Below are 21,584 nucleotides of genomic sequence, written 5' to 3' on the forward strand. Positions count from 1 at the left end.
TTGAAATGGCAACTGGTGTTATTCCAGTAGGATCTCTGGGCCACAGCCTAAGTCCGGCCAGAAGAGAGGAATCTGGCCAAATGGAGAAGTCCCCTGTGTTACTGTGGATGCTGCTGTTGGTTCTGGCCTTGGTCTCTAGGTTGGTTTTCTGGATGATCCTCAGGGAGAGGGTTATAGTTGGGATCCTCTTCAGGTGTGTCAAATACCATCTTCCTGGCAAGGGTCATGCCCATCCCAACAAGCAGGCAGGTTAGGAAAGTGAGCAAAGGACAAAAACCCCAGCCCTCCATGGAACACATTAGCCCTTTACAGGGCTTTGCTGTACGCCACAGCCACCCACCTACTGCACCAGCACTAACTGTTCTTTTGCTCAGCACAATATGTAACAATGATGGTACCTGCTTCCTTGATCTCTAGGTCAGCTTTAATCCTCAGCATGAAGTAGAACATAGTCTGCATTCTTAAACTACAGAAGCATATCAGAAAAAAATCCTGCCTGCACCTTGCATTTCCACAAGCAGTAAGAACACTCCAGCTAGCAAAGCTTAAGGTACCAGCAGCTGCTTTATGGACCTTTTGTATATATGCATATAATATGCAAAGTGCCAGTGCTTTCTGCAGCAGAGGTGTAACCGGTTGAGCTGAGGTGCTATCCGCGTGCAATTGCATCCTACAGTCACCCCATGCTGTCAGAGACCACAGTTTCCTATAAAAGTGACCCAGGTTGGGAAGCAACAGCAAAGCCCAGAAAGAATCAGCTTTACTTACAGGAAGCTGGGGGTTAACAGCAACTTCTTTCCTCCAGGCTGGTTGGGGAAAACATCTTCCAAGAAATAATAGATGTGACCCACTGCAATCCCTGGGGAGAGATGTCATCAAGGTCAGGACTAGCTGTGACTCCTTTGCCCTCGAACCAGAACTGCAGAAGCTTAAGCAGGATGAAGCTCCAAGAATCCCTCAGCTGTATACCCATGGCCCAGCTCCTACCAGAGCCGCCTGCACTGCAGTGCCAGAGGGCCAGGCTGTCTCTGCAATCAGTGCACAAGCAGGCAGGGAGCCTGTCAGCCTGAAGGCAGTACCAGGCACCCAGGAGATGAGACACAGCACAAGTGTCAGGCAGAGCTCACCATACTCAACTTTTGCCCCTGGAGAAGACAGCGCAATGCCGGTCACAAGCAAGAGCTCAGGCACAAGGCTGGCCACCCAGCAACCTCAGCCAGCTCACTTTAGGAAACCCACCATTTTAAATGGAACCAAGAAAGCACTAGTGACACAGTAGAATCTATGAGATTAGAGAGCGCTGTGGCTGCAAAGTGCCCTTGTTCCCAGCACCCGCCAACTTTGACATACCCAGTAAGTCAATGATGATGGAGTTGCCCAGGAGCAAAGAGAATCCCATCAGGACCCAGGGCAAGAAGGGGGCCTGGAAGTTAAGAAGCCCAAAGAAGTTCATACGGATATAAGGGTTCCTGCGACTCCACACATATACCAGCATAATGGTGAAAGCCTGGCCCAGGAAAAACAGGCTGGCAAAGAGTCCAAATAGCTAGGAACTATGGAGTCAAGGAAAAACCTACCCACTCTGTGCACCACCTCCAGCTTTGTGACTAGGAAACCCAGAACTACAGGCAGCTGATCACAGCGTGCAAGACATTGCCCCTGCCACCAAACCTTTCCTGGGCTGGCTGTGGTGTATTCCCACCCACCCATATTTCACCCCCTGCCAACCCAGAACAAGACTCTCTGCAGTGGCACATACAGATTTCTCACTCCTTAAGCTGCTGTCTACAACCACCAGAGAACTCATATAATCACCTCTACAAAGTGACCATCAAAAGTGACCTTTAGAGAACGGCCTTTACATTCTCACTGCACTTGGGACATGTGGCACCTACTAACAACTACCTCACATCCAGTATCTGCCTTCTACAGAATAATTTCAGCAGTGATATGGCTGTTGCAATTCACAGCCCTCTTCTCCAGAGCACAAGGAGACAACCAGATGCAAAAAGCTCCCCTAACCTTGTTGTAGCTGGACTTCAAATCCACCTACAGCCAAGCACATGGCTGCTGCAAGCACCTGGGCACTGACTATCCAAACACCGGAGGATGGCTGACAGCCACGAGAGTTCACACAGCTTCAGGCAAAGCTGTGTGGGTAGAGCAGTGCTCTGAGCCCTCTGCATGAGACAGAAGCAAGACATTCAGAAAAGGTTTTATACTTGGGGGGAGATACTTCTCCCCATCAGACTATTTTGTCCTACAATAAAAGAACTTAAGATGTGTGACAGTATCTCCAGCCACTAACAGGCTGCAAGGACAGAGCGCTGCACTCACACTGCTTGACATGCTGATGTCAGACAGTATGTGGGCACTCCACTCCTTGTCCTGACAGCTTCATGTTCTTCCCTTCAGCTGCAGCTCGGTTTTCTGAGCCAGCCTCATGCTAATCATAGCCACACTGCAGTGCACTCCACCCACCAGAGCTCAGACACCATCACCCTGCCACAGCTGGACAGTTTCTCACAGAGCGTAACAAGGGGCTTCCTTTCAGGCTGAGCTTCCTAAGTACACTGCCAGATGTCCTCTTCTGGGATCAGGCAGCCCATCCCCTTGCCAGGTACATCAGTACTTCTGCAGACACCAGCACAATTACAGGCAGCTTTCCTCTGTATTTTGCTTCTGCTCTAAGCATACTGGGTGAGGCACAGGCCAGAAGAGAAGGGTGGGCAAGACAAGTAGCACAAGCTGCGCCGTACAGCCAGAAGTTGCCCCTCTACCACATGCTCAGCGGAGCTCTCCCAAGCCTCAGGGAATGAGTCTGGCAGGCCTGGGGCACACCACAGTTCTCTGATCCATGGCATCAAGAAGATTCACAAGCCAGCTGTCCTGATCAGCAGGCAGGTATCTGCTACAGACCACACAATGCAGCTGGGATCCAAAGCGCCAGCAGACAAGCCCCACACTATCCACAGCATGTCAGAAGGCAAAGAGCCTCAACCAACTCGAAAGGATACTGTCATAAGAAACCCTCCAAAGAGGAACATGAAGACAAAGTCAGCTGTCCTTCCACGGAAGGAGCCTTCTTCTAGCATGCGGCAGTACCTGTACCTGAGAGCAGGAGAGAAGGGAGGGGTTGCAGTATAGGAAATTAACAGCTAGCCACCCTGTGTCCCCACAGCACAACTTTACAGGGAATAAGCCAGCTGCAAGCTATTTCATCACACGAAGCTGTCAGCCAGGTGTCCAAGCCCCAGAGCAGAACAGTGCAAACTTCACCTCGTACCACTGACCCCAGGGAAAGAAAGAGGCATCTCCTGTGCTCCAGCCACAGCTCACCCCAGGAATGGGCACAGCTCTCCAGCGTGAGCCACAGCAGCACTGCCAGCTTCTTCAGCCTTTTGGCAGGGGCTGCCCTGCAGCAAGCAGAGATGGAGGTGCAGGAGAGAGCCACAGTTGTTGGGGGAATGGCTTCAGTTCAGACCAGGACAGCGAAGGGAAGAATCCACAGCCCTAGACTGACAAGTCAGCCTAGGACAGGTGGAATTACATCTAAGCCAAAAAGGGAGCAGAGAGCTTCACTGAGACCAAAGGATACAGAAATATCATGTTGAAAAAGAAACTGAATCCCAGGGGCCCAAAAAAGAGGAAGTTGGTGATCAGCCTCCATATCTGAAAGAGAAGAGGGAGGAGAGAGAAAAAGAGGTGGAGAGATGGGTCTCTCCCCATCCCATGTACAGCAGCTCATCACCCTATCCACTGGCAACACCCAGTCATGCACCCATCCACTCAGAACCACCCCAGGACACCAGACAGCTGCACCTTCAAATAGGACTTCTCTCCATCAGAGTATATTGCCCTTCCAGGTGTGGGAAAGATTTCTCTACTTTTCTGGAAGGGACGAACAGTGACGATTCAGCACACAGAGCCAAAGTAAATCACTGTTCACGCACCTCTACAATAAGCCTTCCCCAGCCAGCCTGACATCAGCTGGCCAAACACCTCAGTGGCACAGAAAAGCAGGAGGCAGGTTTTGAGTAAAGGAAGAAGGGAAATGCCAAGATGGTGCATGGCAGGGAAAGGTTAGAGGAAGTTATCTCCAACCAAGCATCTGTGACAAAAGGGGACACTATGTTAGGGACCCAGCTCCCACTAACTGGAGAAGGTTGGAGTAGTGGGAAAGAAGCCCCTTCGCATCACACAGCACTCCCTGACCACCCTGGGCACAGGACACCCAGGGCCCAGCCTGCCACACCCACCCCTCGCTGTGAAGGGGCAAGAGGGGCCCCGGACCCCAAGCAAGGCCTCACCTGGAACTTCCTGAAGATGAGGTCGGGGTTGAAGTACAGCTGGAAGGGGGTGATGAACTCCAGCTGCTGCGAGAGACAGGCAGAGTAGCTGCCACCCGCTGCCAGGCACCCACCACCCTCAACCACCCCCTGGCTCCCCCACCACAGCACGGCCCGACCTCAGGGCCCCCCCGACCTCACCACGGCGGCGGTAGTGAGCACGCAGGCGGTGGTGTAGGTCCGCGTCACGGCCGGCATGCCCAAGTACTCCTGCGCGAAGCCCTGGTAGGCCATGGCGCACAGCAACAGCGCCCAGCTGCGCCGCGGGCCCTTTAACGCGCCCCCCGCCGCGCCGCCGCCGCGCCGGGCAGCGCGAGCTGGCCAATCGCGGCGCGCCTCATGCCCTCGGCCTCCCGCCGCCGCCAACCCGGAACGAACCCGCTGCAGCTGCTGACGGGCCGGGAAGGGAAAGCCCTGGGGGTGCAGCCCCCTGGAGGCGGGGCGAGGCCCCGTAGCCAATGGCAGCGGTTAGTCCTAGTGACAGGCGGTTGAGCGAAGGCGGGGAAGGCAAACGGCAGGTCACTGTGCCTCCCAGGAGAAGGCCAATCAGCGAGGGAGCGGGGCGAAGCGTTGGGAGCGGAGCTAGCCCGCGGGGTGCGGCTGCGGGCGCCCGCGCTGCGGGGCGGTGTACCGCCTGGGGGCCGAGGCCTGCGCCCGGCTCCTGCAGCGGCCGAGGGGCTTGCGGGGCGGTGTACCGCCCTGGGGGCCGAGGCCTGCGCCCGGCTCCTGCAGCGGCCGAGGGGCTTGCGGGGCGGTGTACCGCCCTGGGGGCCGAGGCCTGCGCCCGGCTCCTGCAGCGGCCGAGGGGCTTGCGGGGCGGTGTACCGCCTGGGGGCCGAGGCCTGCGCCCGGCTCCTGCAGCGGCCGAGGGGCTTGCGGGGCGGTGTACCGCCTGGGGGCCGAGGCCTGCGCCCGGCTCCTGCAGCGGCCGAGGGGCTTGCGGGGCGGTGTACCGCCTGGGGGCCGAGGCCTGCGCCCGGCTCCTGCAGCGGCCGAGGGGCTTGCGGGGCGGTGTACCGCCTGGGGGCCGAGGCCTGCGCCCGGCTCCTGCAGCGGCCGAGGGGCTTGCGGGGCGGTGTACCGCCTGGGGGCCGAGGCCTGCGCCCGGCTCCTGCAGCGGCCGAGGGGCTTGCGGGGCGGTGTACCGCCTGGGGGCCGAGGCCTGCGCCCGGCTCCTGCAGCGGCCGAGGGGCTTGCGGGGCGGTGTACCGCCTGGGGGCCGAGGCCTGCGCCCGGCTCCTGCAGCGGCCGAGGGGCTTGCGGGGCGGTGTACCGCCTGGGGGCCGAGGCCTGCGCCCGGCTCCTGCAGCGGCCGAGGGGCTTGCGGGGCGCACGGCTCTGGTCCCCCGCGGCCAGCCCTCCGGCGTGCGGGAGCCGGGGCGTCTCCGCGGGTTATTCCTGCGACCCGAGAACCTGGTGGCTCGGAGGGAGAGGGCCACGCTGCTGAGAGCCGGGCCGTGGAAAGGGGCGCCTGTGTGAATGCATCAGCGGGTGTGTCAGGCGCTTCACTGGTCAGAAGGGTCTTGCCTTCCCTAATACACAAAGGCTTCGGATTTTAAGTAGTTCATGCTAAAACCTCTACTTCCTCTTGGCTGGAGCAACGAGGTGCTTCCCCAAGCTGTGCAAGATCTTAGCAGGCAGTGCCAGGTCCCTGGAAGAAGCCAAGAGATGGTGCGGTTCCACTGGGTGCAGTGGATCAGGCCTGCCTCAGAGAAGCCCTGGGGAATGGTGACTGCATTTGCATTCAGCACTCGAGAGAGTAGAGTGTCTGCTCCGCACATAACTATGTCAAATAAATTACAAAATGCTCTTTGAAAGGACGATCTGATAAAGGTCTGCATAAACCTGACATCCTCTGCTCTCCTGCTGATTATGCTTTCCAGAGCTGGCTGCTGTGCTCAGGAGTCAGGTCTAACTTTACAGCCACCCTGGTTTCAGAGGGAGGCAGGAGAGGGTTAAGAGGTCATCAGAGCCTTAATGAGCCCCAAGATTAAACCCTCAGTTAATGGGAAATTAAATCAGTAGTGGGGCAATGAGTCTTTGTGTTTTCTACCACCTCCACCCTGACTGCCGTTTGATGAAGTTCAAAACCCAGCCGAAAGATAAGGGGACAGGAGGTTAAAGGAATATAGTGGGAGAGAGAGGGGAGAAGGCAAGAGTCAGGCAGGCACCCCTGAGACCAGGGCACAGGTTCCTGAGTGCCCTGGGCACTGCAGTGCTGAATGCTGTCTCTGACCGGGCTGCTCTGGGGGGAAGCAGAAACCACTCTATAATCAGAGCTGCATTAGGGATCCTGGGAATGGAGTCAAGGGGACTCTTGGACCTTGAACTGCAGCAGTGTCAATAAGCTTGGCTGTATTGTTACAGGCTTTTGGTGGGAGCTGGGATGGGTGTGAGAGCTCTGGCAGGTGAGAAGAGCTGAGTTTACAGGGAAAGACAACTTATCATGGCCAGGAGCTCTGCAAAGGGCTGCTCATATTCATGTGGTTATTTCAGCCTAAATGCCCTGCTGCTGCAGCTCAGCCCTTCAGTACACCGCAGAGCTCACAGTCCCAGCAGAAGGGGCAACTGAGTTGAAGAACTGAGAGTGAATAAATGAATGACATATGAAATAAATTAATAGATATCCTGCTCCTTCGGACTGGGGACTAGAGGTTTCCTATCTGCTCTCACTGCCTTTGGGCAATGGCCTCATCAGAGGCTGAATTTAAGCACTGCGATTCCTGCCCCTTCCTTGTTTGAACCAAGGCTGGAGGTGAACACTGGGAGCCTTTCTGCTGGAAGGGGGTTGTCATCCTGCAGCTCACATCCCACTAGCTTCACAGAGACAAGAATCCAAATGATCAATCCTGCTTACTCCCTGTGGAGGACTATGTGCAAATCAGATGTGCCATGAAATAAATAAAAAAAAGTAATCAGTTTCTCATTTTTCTTCTTTTCCCTTGTTTGTCAGCAAAGACTGGAGAACCCTACTGTCCAGGCTCCTACTTCAGGCCTTCTTTTCTAAGATTCATGGGGGGAAGGGGAAGAAGAGATGAAACGCATTGGAAAGCTCACCATCTCACACTGGAGGAGAACAAACAAATCTCAGTGACACCCCCAGTTCCCAGGCTACTTTCTGCTCATGATCTCACTGCCTTCAGAGCTCAGCCAAGCTGACTTCATGCACTACAGTACGCCCTGGGTCAGCTTTAGTCTTTATTATAATCCTTGTCACATTTTATGGGTTATGGGAATTATGTCCTCCCATGATTTCACATCAGCCTAGCGGCATAGCTGAGTTCACATTATACACATTTGTAGAGATGCTGACATGCTGCCTTCTATCAAATCATGGAATCCCACTAAAAACCTGAAAAAAAGCAAACCCAAAGTCTTTGTCTCAGCTGCAGCAAGGTGTAAGGGTCTGCCAGAACAGGAACACTGCTCAGGAGTTTCTTTGCTGATTTTCTGCCTTGTCCTATTGTCCTCCCCCTGACCAGGGACCCAAAGCAGATGTCAGCACAGGTCTGAGCAGCAATGATGTACTGTTGCTGCCTGCCATCCTCTGGGTTCCTCTTCCATTTGGGAGCAGTTGAATTCATGTCAATGTGTAGCATCAGTTTCAAAACTCAAGACATCAGAAATTCAGAATTTCTGTAAAGAGAGTTTCTGAAGTCTGATGCCTAGACTTCGGTCCATTTTGGATGGGCTTTGAAAAAGGTCTCTGTCTGGGGGCTCTTGAAGCTTCCGAGGGAACTAGTTGGAAGAACTACCTGTAACCTTTGCTCAAGTCACTCACAGGAAGAACAGAAACACGATGGTACCAGAAGCAACTCTCTTTTCCAGACAGTACCCATTCTGCATTTGCAGGCTTAGTGATAATAACTGTTGTGCTGTAAATGTTTACAATCCACAAACGAACTCACAAGAAAATATTCCCGGAAAAGAAGAAATAATGTGTGTTGCACGCTCGTCACTGTGGATCCACTTGGCCCTTGATTTAAAAATATATCTGTTTCCTGAAAGGTACAGTTTTGCACATACACAATGCCAGATTGCTACTGGACCCTCCTGTTACCTCTGTTTTTAGTTTTCCCCATTTCTGGGATGATTTTAAGGAACGTGCAAGCATTTGCCTGGGGTTGCAGGTAAGCTTAGCCCTGCAACAGAAACTCAACACTTCCTGTCTCAGTTTCTGCAAATGAAAATAGCACAGAGTTAGAAAACAAAGAAAAAAGCTATTAACTCTCCCCATGAGTTAAACAGCACATAAACCTCAAGAAGGCACATGAAAAAGATAAATGAGCTGTTGCAGCATTTGTCTCTTTTGTTTGTAGGGAATTATTGTGTGTAATTCATGTTTCCTGTCCATAAATGCCAGAGGAACTTGAAGACATGGAGTCCATTCTAATTTACTAAAGACAAAAACAACTCCTTCTGAGCCCATCTGGAACTTGGTTTTATCGCAGTTATTTTTGGCCCAGTAACGAGTTCAAGATCTAACTGCCCTCATTAATTGTTTCAAGAATAAACAGATGCTTTGTTTAAAAGCAGTAGCTCCCATTTTGCCCAGCCCAGCACTCTGGGGTCGCAGGATGAAAGCAGCTGTGCGCCATGTCAGCACAGGCCTTAATGAGCATTGGCGCCCTCAGCAGGGGCGCTCACCTCCATCAGCAGGTGATGGGGCGGGAAACCAGCCCCCCAGCCATGCACTTGATGAGTGACCTGCCAGTGGCATGTGCCCTCTGCTCTGTAACGACATTGGCATTTTGTTTGTAAATTCATCTGATGACCTTTTGCTACATGTCCTACTGTGACAAGTCATACCTGACCTGATGGCACATAGGCACTTCCTCCAACTGGGCTATAGGGCGCACAATGGACAGGGTTCATTCCCTGACCACCTAACCCCAAGCCCCTCGGCTGGAGTAATGCTCCATCCCCCTGCAGTAGGGCCCCAGTTCTTTTCTTCATTTGAAGACAAAGATATCTCCCCACCACCCACCCTGAGACACTCCCCCCATCCAGGATGTGAGGCTCTGTGAGCTCTGCACAAGGTCTCACCCACCCTAGTGCTCCCCAGGACACGCCATACCTGAGACCCCTGTTAGCCCCAGTTACGAGAGGCATGACTGACGCACTGGCACTAGGAACACATTCAGAAATAGCAGCACTGAGCTCCCCTACAGGCAAGCCACAACAGCCAGAGGGACCTTACTGGAAGATTATTTCAGCTCTCACACTCAGTCTTCGGTGGCATGGAAAACAGGTGCCAAGAGCTCCAGATCCAGCACAGAGTAGTCACTAAGAGTTTCTGCTCCAGGTTTGGAAACAAGGCTCCATGAAGCTGCTGTGCATAGATAAGCTGTGTAATCATAACTGCCCGAGGCACTTGAAATGTTTACTTTTTGATGTTTAATGGCCATATATAAATTCTTTCTCCTTCATTGAAGGATTTCCTGTCCCAATCAGCTAACTATACAGTGTACTGGCTAAAGTCAGGAGTAAGTGAATCAAACAGAATTGCATGGGGTTTTTAATTTGTTTGTTAGAAAGAAACTAAAGATAGCACTTAGAGCTTAGCCCTCTAAGGCCATGTGGTTTGCACAGGGTTTGCTGTAAATCAGTTTATGTTATTTTTAATTTCCTAGGGTTTTGTAGTTCAAAATTACAGCTTTGTATCTGGCATATCATGAGAAAGAAGATCTCACCTAAATCTTGAGCAGAGCCTGATCACATATCCAAATAAAGCACCTCTTCCAAAACCACTTCTGATCATGAGTTGAAAACATCAAGCAAGGAAACGTCTGTCTCTGCACAGTTATTTTTTTCCAGTACTTAATCATTCCTGTTAAATTCTTCTGCCTTGTGATCTGTCCTCTACACCATAGGTCACCTCCCACAGCTGTCAGTGGGGAATAACCTTCAAGGGCCTTTATTTTGTAACATCTGTTTCATAAGCAGTGTGGCAAAAGCAACAAGAGAACTGAAAAACAATGCTTGTTATAAAAAGAGATCAATGTTCAGCTACACAATAGCAGCGCGTACAACTGAGCATGCTGTCAGCTGTTGAAGACCTCTGCAAGGAGTCATATACCATGTTTATACTTTGGTTTTCTCCAGAGGCAGGACTATATGTCCTAGTCCAGGTGCCTCTCTGTAAGCCAGGGGACAGCTCTAATACAAAGCTCTATCTGAAGTGAGTGTTAAATAGGAAATCAGGATGAGTCTGACACTCTGACATTGCTGCACATACCTTCCTCTCCTCTGACAGGAACATTCAGCAACATTTACTGCCATTTGGCAGAGTCTAAATGTTCTTCTCTTGCACACAGGAATAGAGATTTTGTTCCACCATACAGTTTGTTCTCTCTGGCCTTCAGGTCACCCAATTTCAACCAATGAAGGAAGGAAAGGGAATAGTTCAGCCACAGCATGACCTACAGGTCACAATGGACTGAGAAAAGGGTATTTCAGTTATTTTTAGTATTTTGGGCTTCCTCAGTTTTCCCACAGAAGCTCTATTCCTTAGCAGGAGGATGAAGATACAGACTGCTGATCCAATGCACGGAACATAGAGCCATTCTTCTGACATCCAAAATTCCTAGCTGGCAAAAAAAAAAAATGCAGCTAGATCTCTTGGATGTATCAGCCCTCGTGTCCTCAGAGGACTCAGCTCCCATGTATCCCTGCTGGTCTGGAAAGCATCCCAGTGACTCTGTGGTAGCAGAAGCTCTGTCAGCGTTGGGTCCCTGCCCTGAGAAACCTCTGCAATGAAGTCCACTTCCTGAAGATCTTATACACTTGAACTTACATAAATTGTGTTTTTTTTCTAAGGAACATTACTGAACAGAATAATAGTGTCACAGCAGGGCACTCATTTCCTACAAAGAAAATCTGTTTTAACAGCTAAGTTCCATAAACACTGCCTTCACCATAAAAACAGCAGATCTGCTGGCTGTTTCTTGAGAAAGCTGCTTGTTTGTAGGTGATGTTATTTGTGTTCTGTATTCTGAGCAAGTCCTGCATGAGTCAGGACTAGCAGACAGAGGTATTTCGTATTTCACTGTGATGGTCCTTACAGGAAAGAGAGAATGGTTTACAGAAATAGGCAGGCTAGAGGTTGGGAGATAGCCAACAACCAGCCAGGGAACAGCTCCAAATCTGTCTTGTGATTTACAGTGTAGTGTTTGTAGGCAGAATTCATCCTGTAGATCCAAGCCTCACAGATGGAAATGGAGCCCCTTTTCTCCTCTTGCAGTGCAATTGCAATTGGTCCAGAGGGTCATGGAGTGAAAACACTCTAAAACATAGGAACCTCTCCATGCATGGCAGATCAAAGAGTAGGTGTTGATGGTGTTTCCTAATGGTAGGATTACTGCTTATTCCTGCAGTCAGATAATTACAGAGAGAGACTGCCATCACATTCTCCAAATAACTACTCTTCCATGCTCATGGCATCATATTTCACCTTGATTATGAGTTCACCTTGATTTGAGTTCATTGAAAAAGTATGTGAGGGAAGAGGGTGGTAGGTCCCCGTAGCGGTGCTGGAAACCTTCTGGGTTTATGTGATAGCTCCCAAAGCCAGGAGTTTGGGTAACTACAGTGTGGTGTTTATACTCTGGTGACAGACCCTGAGACTGGATATTTCTCATCTACACCAGCTGTGACTCTGAAATTGTGAGAACTTATCCTAAGGACTGAACATTGGAATGCTATTTTTTTTTTAAGGTGCAGTGGGAAGCCAGTTAGAAACAACCAATGTGAACACCAGTCAGCATCAAAGCACAAGTCATATAGATGCTATGTAAGAGAAAAAAAATCTATCCATCCACTCCTCAACAAGGTGGCTGTTACTAGAAAAGACAGAGGACAACCTCCAGGTTCTCCCACTTCCAGCTAGCTGGCTGCACACACAGATCTAGCCATAGCAACAGCCAATTTATGCCCCTTATGGAACAGGGAGGCTTCTGAACAGCCTGTGCCACAGTCCACAGCATCCCTCTGCCTACCCACAGGACTTCACTCATCTCTTGGAGCTGCTGTAAGCTCACCTGCTATTTCCCTTCTCTGACCAGACTGCCATAGACACTTGCTTCACTTCATTGCAAGCTCTCTGCTTTAACCACCACATAAAAGCAGCAGGAATGAGTTTTCTCTCATTCTGTCCTTGTGCATTGGTGTCCAGTGCCTCAAGGATTTCCTTTGGACTGTGATGAATACTGCCTTTGTCTTTTGTTAAATAGAAGAACGTGCACATAATTGCCTTGGAAAAATAAGACAATGCAATGGTCTAAGAAGGCAGTCCTTGACCAGGTCATTGCAGAAAAATATATTTCTATGTTTGCCTGCAACAGAAATAAGACAGATGGATCAGATTCATGGTACTTAGGGCTAGGGAACAGGTGGAGACCAGACTGCCTGGATGAGCTACACTCCTTTGCCTCTTATCCAACTAGAGACATGCTTTGACATGCTGGCCTCTGTCTAGGGAGCTAGAAATGGAATAATGCCCATCTACCTCAAAAGCTCCCGTGACACATCTCAGTGACTAGAACAACCAGGGACACTCCACCTGGGCAGCTGCAGGTTGAAACTCCTGTACGCCATCATCTGAGGGGACAAAGACATGCACTAGGTCGTCCCTGCTTATAAGATGCTAGGAAAAAGGAGAAAGCTCTTGACTAATACAGAATATGTGTTTTTCTTCCTAGAAGAGATCTACCCAAACCTGGTCTCATTCAAAATAGACAGCAAGAAGAAACTAGGGGTTTCCTTTTTGAATGCATTACTGTTCGTGATACATGCTGCCTAAACTATACGTCAGTGGCTGTTAACTTGTACAGTTATGTACAGTTATGTCTGTTTCCCCAGTGAACAAGTTATCGTCTGGGAAGCTGTTAAAAGTAGTCCTCTGACTCCTGCCACAAGCCACAGGCAGCAAACTGCTGACATGTTGGATTCAGAGCCTAATACAGGAAAGTTTGTACTTCTCCTGCCACTTAGTGGCTGCAGCTGATGCAGCACCACATCCCTACTTACGCATTCGTAAGAGAATCCTTCTGTGATGAGGAACAGGTTTAAATTTCTGTACAGGCATAGTAAAATCTGAGGAGGGACAAAGAGGCATTTAAAAAAAAAGTTTCACTTATTTTGAATACTTTGAAATCTGTCAGGCCTCTCACAAATTACACTCTGCAGGATGAAAGGATGTTAAAATACCATGATTACTCCTAAAGGCCAGATATTATATGAAACATCAGCTATGCTATTATTGCTGGCAATGCAATAGGCCTCCATCTCCACTGGGCCCTCTCTCTAGGGTTCATGAGGATACACCATTTCTCACTGCCAGGGAGTGTCTTTCTATTTTACAGAAAGAAGCAAACCTGTCATTGCTGTTACTGCTGCCTTGCTGCCTTCTGTAGCTTACATGGAAAAAGGGAACCATTTCTGGAACAATAAGCAGCTACCACATGAGTCAAACCCGCTACACAATGCCTGTCAGCTGCTCTGACCTGATTAAATGATGGGTAGTTAACAACAGAAGAGTACAAAACTCACATGCTAGTGAAAGATAAGCCAAAAGACAAAGATGAGAGAGCACCAAAGAAGTCACTACTACAGTGGGATGAAACCTTCTTGACTCATTAGAATTTAGCTGGAGCCCTCAAGAGTAGGGGCAGGGCTTTTACTGCATAGAGTTATTTAATTTTTAACCAAGATACTAAAAAAGAAGTGAGTTTCAACTTTGTACTCCCAGGGTGTGACATAAATCCATCATACGAAGGCTCCTCCATCATGCCTCTGTGAACAACTATGGTGAAGCTCAGCTGATTCCTTGATCAATGCCTACCAAGCACAACACCAGTTATAGTCGTATGTATAATCATAGAATCACAGAATGTCCTGAGTTGGAAGGGACCTGGAAGGATCATCAGTCCAACTCCTGTCCCTGCACAGGACAACCCCAAATTCATACCATGTCTCTGACGGTGTTGTCTAAGTGCTTCTTTAATATCGCCAGGCTTGGCACCATAACTGCCTCCCTGGGGATCCTATTCCAGTGGTCCCCCACCCTCTGGGGGAAGGACCTTCTCCTAATGCCCAGCCTAACCCTCCCCTGGCACATCTCCCTGCCGTTCCCTCGGGGCCTGGCGTTGGTCACCAGAGAGCAGAGACCAGCCCTGCCCCTCCTCCTGCCCTTGGGAGGGGGCTGCAGAGGCCATGAGGGCTGCCCTCGGCCCCCTCTGCTCCAGCTGAACAAACCCAGGGGCTTCAGCCGCTCCTCGCACGGGTTCCCCTCTAAACCCTTCACCGGCTTCGTGGCCCTTCTCTGGACACTCTCCAGTAGCTTTATACCCTCAATGTCCTGCGGCGCCCAACACTGCCCACAGCACTCGAGGTGTGACCACACCAGCCCCCATTGTCCTTAGAAGGGCTCTTCTCTCTCCCCCTGTGGCTTAGAGAGGAGGGAGAAGATGACTTAAAGAAGGATAATGCTCTGCGAGAGGTTGTGACAACTCAAAATGAACGGAGAACATTTTGATCAGATACTCGTTCTTTCCCCAGCAGCCTACTCTCCCATGCCCACCTTAGTACAAGGTCTACCTGCAACACTACATATTATGTAGATATATTACATATTATGTAATATGCACTTTAATGTGATATACAATATAATACATATTATGTATTATGCACTTTAGAAGTAAAAAAAGTCATATGGCATATGTGAAAGCAAAGCCCTCCTGTGAAATGAAAGCCAGAGATGGTTGATCAGTGACAAAACCAAGTGCTGTGTTGCTGTTTGCTCTATGCCAGGGTATAGAGAAGCAACAGGCCTGCAGCCTTCTGTGCTTCAGTGTACAGTCCCTTTTCAGCAACAGCTGCATTGCCTGTATGTCACCTGAACATAGACAGGAGTATGGTGAAAATGATTGCCATAATGAGGGACTTGGAAAGTTTGGGGTGCGTTCATTCCTGTCACTGACAGGACCAAGGCAAATAGTCTGGTTTGTCTTTCAGATCCTAGATTGGGTTCCAGGACAAATAAAGTCAGGAAAAAATCTGTAGTTTACTTCTTCTTTGATCACACTTAATCAGACAAGCACTACTGGGCAACTGTACCAGATGCTTTGAGAGGGAATTTATGCCATAAACCATACTGGTCTTCAAGAGGATTTAGGCAGCTCTGGATCTTGCAGAATCATTTCCCCAAACTGCCATGTACTTCCAAAAAAATGAATTCAACTGCCTGGCTAATGAATGTGTAGCCTCATTTTGAGAATGTATATCAGCTGGCAAAACACCTGCCAAGTCAAGTGTCTTATCCTAATATAATGGGTGACTAAATACACATTCTTATGCTGCAGATTCAAATAGTCCTTTAGAGCACTTTTGAGAGTACTAGAGACTTTGGCAGACAGAGGAAAACCTACCAAAGAGGATAAGCCAGGTGCAGAGACTAGTAAAAAACTTCTATTTTACTATTATTGTTGACATAGCATTTTTTAAAAAATTTGAATCTTTATAAGGCTGTGTAAGTACTATCAGGTTCTGTAGAAGTATTTGTCCAACTCATCACAGTCCTTGGGATAAAGCTGACAGACTAATGGCTCTCCTGGCAGCTGCATGCCACCACAGTGGCTGGGACAATAGTGCAGAAGCCGGGCATTAAGGAAGATTTGGGAAGGTCATCCTGTAAATACAGCTCATCTCTGAGCACAGAACTGTTTGGTGGCATCTGAAGGGAGAAGCAAACCATTTTCCCTTAGCTCATGTCCACAAAAGAGCTCTGTGATACAGGACCTGATAAGGGATGTACTCTATAATGAAGGCAGGGAAATGAGCAGGAGCAGTGTTACATCTCTACGCATTGTGATTAAAAAAGAAATGTGCTATTGTAGGGAGAGGAGATCTCTCTCACTTGGGGAACTAGAATAACTGGGAAGAGCAGAGATACCAGGTGTACAATACTTAGATCAACTCTCAGAAACAAGACAGGGAAGTGCTGTAGCCAAGGACAGTGCAAGCAAAACATACCCGCTTCTAACTGGGACAGGAGAGAGCTCAGCCTCTTCTTGCTGCAGGGTTGGAAGAGTCTGGCTTCATTTCTGTCCAGGGACAGCATCCTGTCTTAGGTTGGTATGGAAATTATTTACATGAGAAGGCTCTGAGGAAAGGAAAAATCTAAGATAATTTAAATTTGTGATGTTAGAGCTATTGTGAGACTAGGCAAAACTTTAATTTTCTTTGGTAGATGGCTCTTTAAGAAATAAATGAGTAGGTAGAGCAGAAAGAACTCCCCAGCTTTGGGTTCTCCAAGTTCTTCTCAGGATCAACGGGGTCATATTCATGTAGCAAAACACAGTCTAGCCTGAGGTGCCCTGCATTAGCAGGCGAACAGCCAAGCCTGAGCATGGGCTCTTCATGTCACCCATAGAACGGTCCCACTGAGAGGAGTTTGCAAGCAAGGGGCTGGCAAAGGCCATCCTCACCCTGGGCCAGACAGAACATTGTGCAGGAGGAGTCAGGCTAAAGGCCAGGGACCCCCAGAAAGCTCAGAGTGGCCTTGAGACATGGGACAGTGCTCCCAGTCCAAGGACACCATCGGGGCACAGTTTGCCAGTCACAGGTTCTGACATACAGATAGGGAAACCAAAGGCGCAGGCACAAAATAGGTGTGAATGGACAAGGATGGGGAGATGACACAGAGGGAGACCAACCAACAGCGTGGTGTGCAACGAGGAAGGGATGTTCACGGACAGTGAGCTGAATGTGGAGACATGATGCTGCTGACACTCAGCTGTGCTGTTCTACAGAAGCTGTAGGTCAGTTTGAAGGCAGTCGTACAAAAAAGTGCCCAGGCAATAGTGGCAAGAATGACCTGAAGCTTACAAACATGACAGAGGAGGAAAGATCAACAAACCTCTTTAGAAAGTTTCTACACAGTGTACCTGGATGTTAGCCCCAGTGTTGTTCTGATGTGGGACACCCATTTATACATTCAGGGCAGCTTGCTGCAACGGGAAGAAAAATGCATATTTTTGCTCACAAGCCTGCCAGTGAGCTCTCAGTTCCCATACTGTCAGCCAGGACAGCTTGTTCTACACCCTTCAGAAAGGCAAGAGACCTCACTTTTATACCAACACCCCGATGCCACAATGCTGCATGAAGCAGCCCCATTCACCTGCTTGTGCTTCCACAGGCATGGCAGAGGTGTTAGACAGCAATATAAGCAATGGACAATACTGATGAAGAAATGACCCCAAGGAAACCAGAATACAGCACAGGACTCTCTGTCTGTCCATATTTTACCCATAATACTGAAAATGTAGAAAATATTCTGCCTGAATACACAATTATAGGCTGCTAATCACAAGAATGTGTAGGAACAACTGTCTGAGAAAGTTCAGCAGAGACATTGTCTGCTCTGTACAATATGTGAAGCATACTAAAATATGTGTCATTACCATGAAAAGGTAGAAGAAATAGCATGCCAATGAATCAGAAATACACTGGATATAAATAGCCATGAGAAAATCCCCAATATCACAGACAAGCTCCATCTAATAGAGCTTAGTTAGATATGAGACAGAAGTCATTAAACTTTGGCAATACTTCTTGAATAATTCATCATGTGAATACAGGTTTTGGTAATGCATTGAATTAATTGAAGCCATAACATCAGTCTCTACCATTATTTACTGGTTTTTGCACTGACTTCTTGTAAGCATAAACGTTAAATATTAAACCAAAGACATTTGCAGGCCTTTGCCCCAAAATAGTCCCAAATTCTTTGTGAATGACAATGGATTATTAATACTATGCAGCACTAGAGTGAGATAGTTTAAAAATCTGGGGGTTTTTTCTGCCTTTGGCACCTCCCATTTTACAACAACATTTGTAGCCTATTCTAATATTCACGTCACACCACTCAGAGTGTGAATGGACCTAATATCTGTTGTACAGATAAATGTACATGTAAATGCTGAGGTCAGCATTTGTCTGCCTCACCCACGTGTAAGCATGACCATTCAGCCCATGTGAAAAGTGTCCCAAAGAAGCTCAGAGGAACTGTGGCCCTAACTTCTGCATCATTTACAGCCCTGGTGTAGGTGCTGGGGCAGGTTGTTGGACTCAGGTAATGTAGAGCGAGAAGCCCAGTTTATTAAATCTTTCTTCTACCTTTTTTTTTCTTTCTTTTTCCCCTTCACCACCCCGCTCTCTTCCACTGCCCATACTGGGCCTTTGACAGGTTGTAAAATGTACTGTGCAAATAATGGTGTGTTTTGGGTTTTTTTTTTCCTCTAGGGAGCTACTAGGAGGGAGGAAAGCTGGCCATTCCTTTTAGCTAGCAATGTGGTGTCTGCCCTGATCCACCTTACGGCTCTGCCTTGCTTCCCTTAAAGTCCCAGATACCTCTTGATTGACCGTGGAGACAAAGAATGCTGGTGAGTTTAGCGTGACTGTCAGCCTCTCACTGAGCATGTGAGATCTACTAACTAGGCAGATAGAGAGCAAGAAGTTTGATTGCATATTCTTAACATACAGTCCTGCATGTTCGGTCCAAAGCAGATTGAAATGCAGACTTCTTTCCAACACAATTATTTTGTTCAGTGACTCTACCAGCCTCCTTAAATGATTATAGACTATACTGGTCAGAGGCCACTGCTCCTGGGGGGATATATATATCTTCATGGCAGGATGGGCCATTGTCTTCATGGTTGCTCTGAGCCAGCAGGTAACAAATCTTACTTAATTATTTAAGTGGAATGGAGTTAGGCTTTGCCTCTTATTTGGCTGGGTGTTTAGTGGTGGCAAATTAGTGTGTCTAGTTTAGTCCTAGCCAGCAACTAAGCACCACACAGCCGATCGCTCACTGCCACCCTGCTGGGATGGGGGAGAGAATCAGAAGAGTAAAAGTGAGAAAACTCATGGGTTGAGGTAAGAACAGTTTAATAATTTAGATAAAAGGAAGTAAAATAGTAGTAGTAGTAGTAATAACAATAATAATATGCAAAGTAAGTGATGCACGATGCAATTGCTCATGACCCACCGACTGATGACCAGCCCGTCCCCGAGCAGCGATTGCTGCCCCCCTGCCAACTCCCCCCAGTTTATATACTGAGCATCACTTCATATGGTATGGAATATCCCTTGTGCCCACTCCCAGCTTCTTGTGCACCTGGCAGAGCATGAGAAGCTGAAAAGTCCTTGACTTAGTATAAGCACTACATAGGAATATCAGTGTGTTATCAACATTATTATCATACTAAATCCCAAACACAGCACTATACTAGCTACTAGGAAGAAAATTAACCGTATCCCAGCCAAAACCAGGACAAAGCATAAATGCCCTCACTGGTTTTATGTTGGTCTCTGTGGCTGTGGACTCAGATTAGCTGGATGCCTTATCTCAGCATGGCCTGCATTTTCACTGACATCCTGAGCTTTGGAATCAGCTCAGGTCAGTTCCCTCAGTGTTTTTACTGAAACTTTTGGGCATAGCAGGGGCTTGGAGATGCGTGCAAGCAGCTAACGGAAACTCTCAGACCCTCTTTAGCCACAGGACTCTCAAAGGAATGAGGCAATTTCTGCCAGCAGTTTTCCGCTGTTTCATGGGGGCTTGCATGTCCCTGGTCAGTCAGTGTTGTGCAGGGAAAGTCTGTCATTCTCTGTCATTTCTCCTTACAGCCATCTTGTGATGGCACTTGGAGGTGATTCTTGTCTTAAATGGACAACAAGGTTTTATTTGCTGCCCAAACCACTAGGGCCCAGCATTTCTAATGCTTCACTTTAACCCTTGAGATTGATGGTTACATTAATCTGATGGCTGGCTACATCAACTGATTATTTACTTGCAGATACCTGGAAGCACAATTAGCCTACTAACATGCATTTTCTTGGCAGAATCAATTCGTTTCTGTGGTTTTGGGGGCAGTACACAGGCTCTGTGTGTGCAGGTGTTTGCTTGGTGTGTGAGTAGATGTGAGGCTCTGTTCACGTACGTGAATTTGAAGGAAGGCAGGTAAAAAAAGAACCAAGCTGCCAGTGTCACATGCCACATGAGTTGGCAGAAATTTCTTGTCCCAGTCGCTACAGTGCCATAGGGTTGAATTAATTATAAGCCATTCTCGCAGCTGGGTCCTGGTGAGAATAGTGTGGATTACAAAACCTTTCCTGGCAGTTCATTCTAACATGAGACAGTTTGAATAATTAGCCAGTCCTTAATATTTAACCTAAAACTTCCCACTGCAGTTAATCTCTATTACCACTTGTTCTGGCATTGTTGACTAGTGAGAATAATTTACTGAATAACAATTTACTGTTCTCATATATGTCATGTTGGGTTTGCTTGTCAGTATGTGTTCTCTTGTTTTTAATGTATTGTCAACAGTATTAATAACTTTCTTGCCATTCCTTTTTTATCTGGTGTAACATGAGTTCTGCCCACAGAGGCTTTTGCTCAAATGTCCTGGCCAGCTACTTACATGATCTGTGGCTCCCCGCTCTGGTTCAACCTATTTATGGTTGGAACAGCCTTTCCATTCATTGTGGTGGGTTCCCAAGGCAAAGCAATCACTTGCATCTCTTTAGTGTTTTATATGAGAAAGAAGCTCTGATAGTGACCATGAAAAGAGATGTGGCCTGGAATATTGCAAGGCAAGTGCAGCCACTCAGCAGGAGAAGAAATTACCCCCTAAGCTGTTTGAATAACTTGTAAAAGCCTTTTAACAGAACCATCTTGGAGACTGCTAGATAAAGAGGCCCTTTGAGAGTTATGGATAAAAGTAAAGATGTCATTTATTAATTTTACACTCAGGACTTAAATCTGACATTCAACTTTCCTAGCATCTACCATATATTACAGGGATACAGACTTGTCAAGCCATAAGCATTAATCTTAAAGTGTCAACTGACCCCATAATTCAAGAGTTGAATGCACAGGCTTAGTCAGGCTTGGTCAAGTCAGGCTTCAGAAGGCTTTGCTGTACTGAGACTCAAAGTAGCAGTCAGGAACTTTTCCTTTAAATGTAATAACTGATTACCCAAACTATGACTTGGGGAGTCCAAGCCAGTTCACTCTAGTTTGCGCTAGTCCCTGGACTTTGGCTTCCAGCAATGCCTTTTTTATTGTCCTTTACTCATCTCCTGCAGCTCTTATTGCCTGTCAGCCGCTGATGGAGCTTCTCTTCCCTAGTGACCTGACATGAATGCACAGCTCACCAAAATTATCCTCAGTTT

The 21,584-nt window shown here is 48.2% G+C and overlaps 1 protein-coding gene across 5 annotated transcripts; it reads right to left on the minus strand.

The window, feature by feature from the left end:
• On the minus strand, positions 1 to 4,721 carry LOC104042271 (derlin-2-like). Of its 5 annotated transcripts, none has more exons than XM_064466632.1 (7): positions 4,491 to 4,721; positions 4,311 to 4,373; positions 3,599 to 3,672; positions 3,018 to 3,111; positions 1,351 to 1,546; positions 769 to 859; positions 1 to 213 (listed from the first exon to the last, which is right to left on the minus strand). In XM_064466632.1, the coding sequence occupies exons 1-7, from the start codon at positions 4,581 to 4,583 to the stop codon at positions 99 to 101; spliced, it is 726 nt and encodes a 241-aa protein (XP_064322702.1). In that variant the 5' UTR covers positions 4,584 to 4,721; the 3' UTR covers positions 1 to 98. The 5 variants fall into 5 exon arrangements, with proteins under 5 accessions (XP_064322702.1, XP_064322701.1, XP_064322704.1 ...); XM_064466631.1 differs by having other exon boundaries at positions 4,311 to 4,376; XM_064466634.1 differs by lacking the exon at positions 3,599 to 3,672 and having other exon boundaries at positions 4,486 to 4,721.
• Between the last annotated feature and the right edge of the window lie 16,863 nt (positions 4,722 to 21,584).

This window comes from Phalacrocorax carbo, chromosome 15 (assembly GCF_963921805.1).
Source record: "Phalacrocorax carbo chromosome 15, bPhaCar2.1, whole genome shotgun sequence".
In the NCBI taxonomy this organism is placed as follows: Eukaryota; Metazoa; Chordata; class Aves; order Suliformes; family Phalacrocoracidae; genus Phalacrocorax; species Phalacrocorax carbo.

Excerpts from the sequence above, each read along its gene's own strand:
- LOC104042271 (XM_064466631.1), bottom strand. The coding sequence starts at position 4,583 with ATGGCCTACCAGGGCTTCGCGCAGGAGTACTTGGGCATGCCGGCCGTG. Across the intron at positions 4,377-4,490 it reads TGCTCACTACCGCCGCCGTG|CAGCTGGAGTTCATCACCCC; the intron begins GTGAGGTCGGGG and ends TGTCTCTCGCAG. Across the intron at positions 214-768 it reads CTGTTAACCCCCAGCTTCCT|GAAGATGGTATTTGACACAC; the intron begins GTAAGTAAAGCT and ends GACCCTTGCCAG.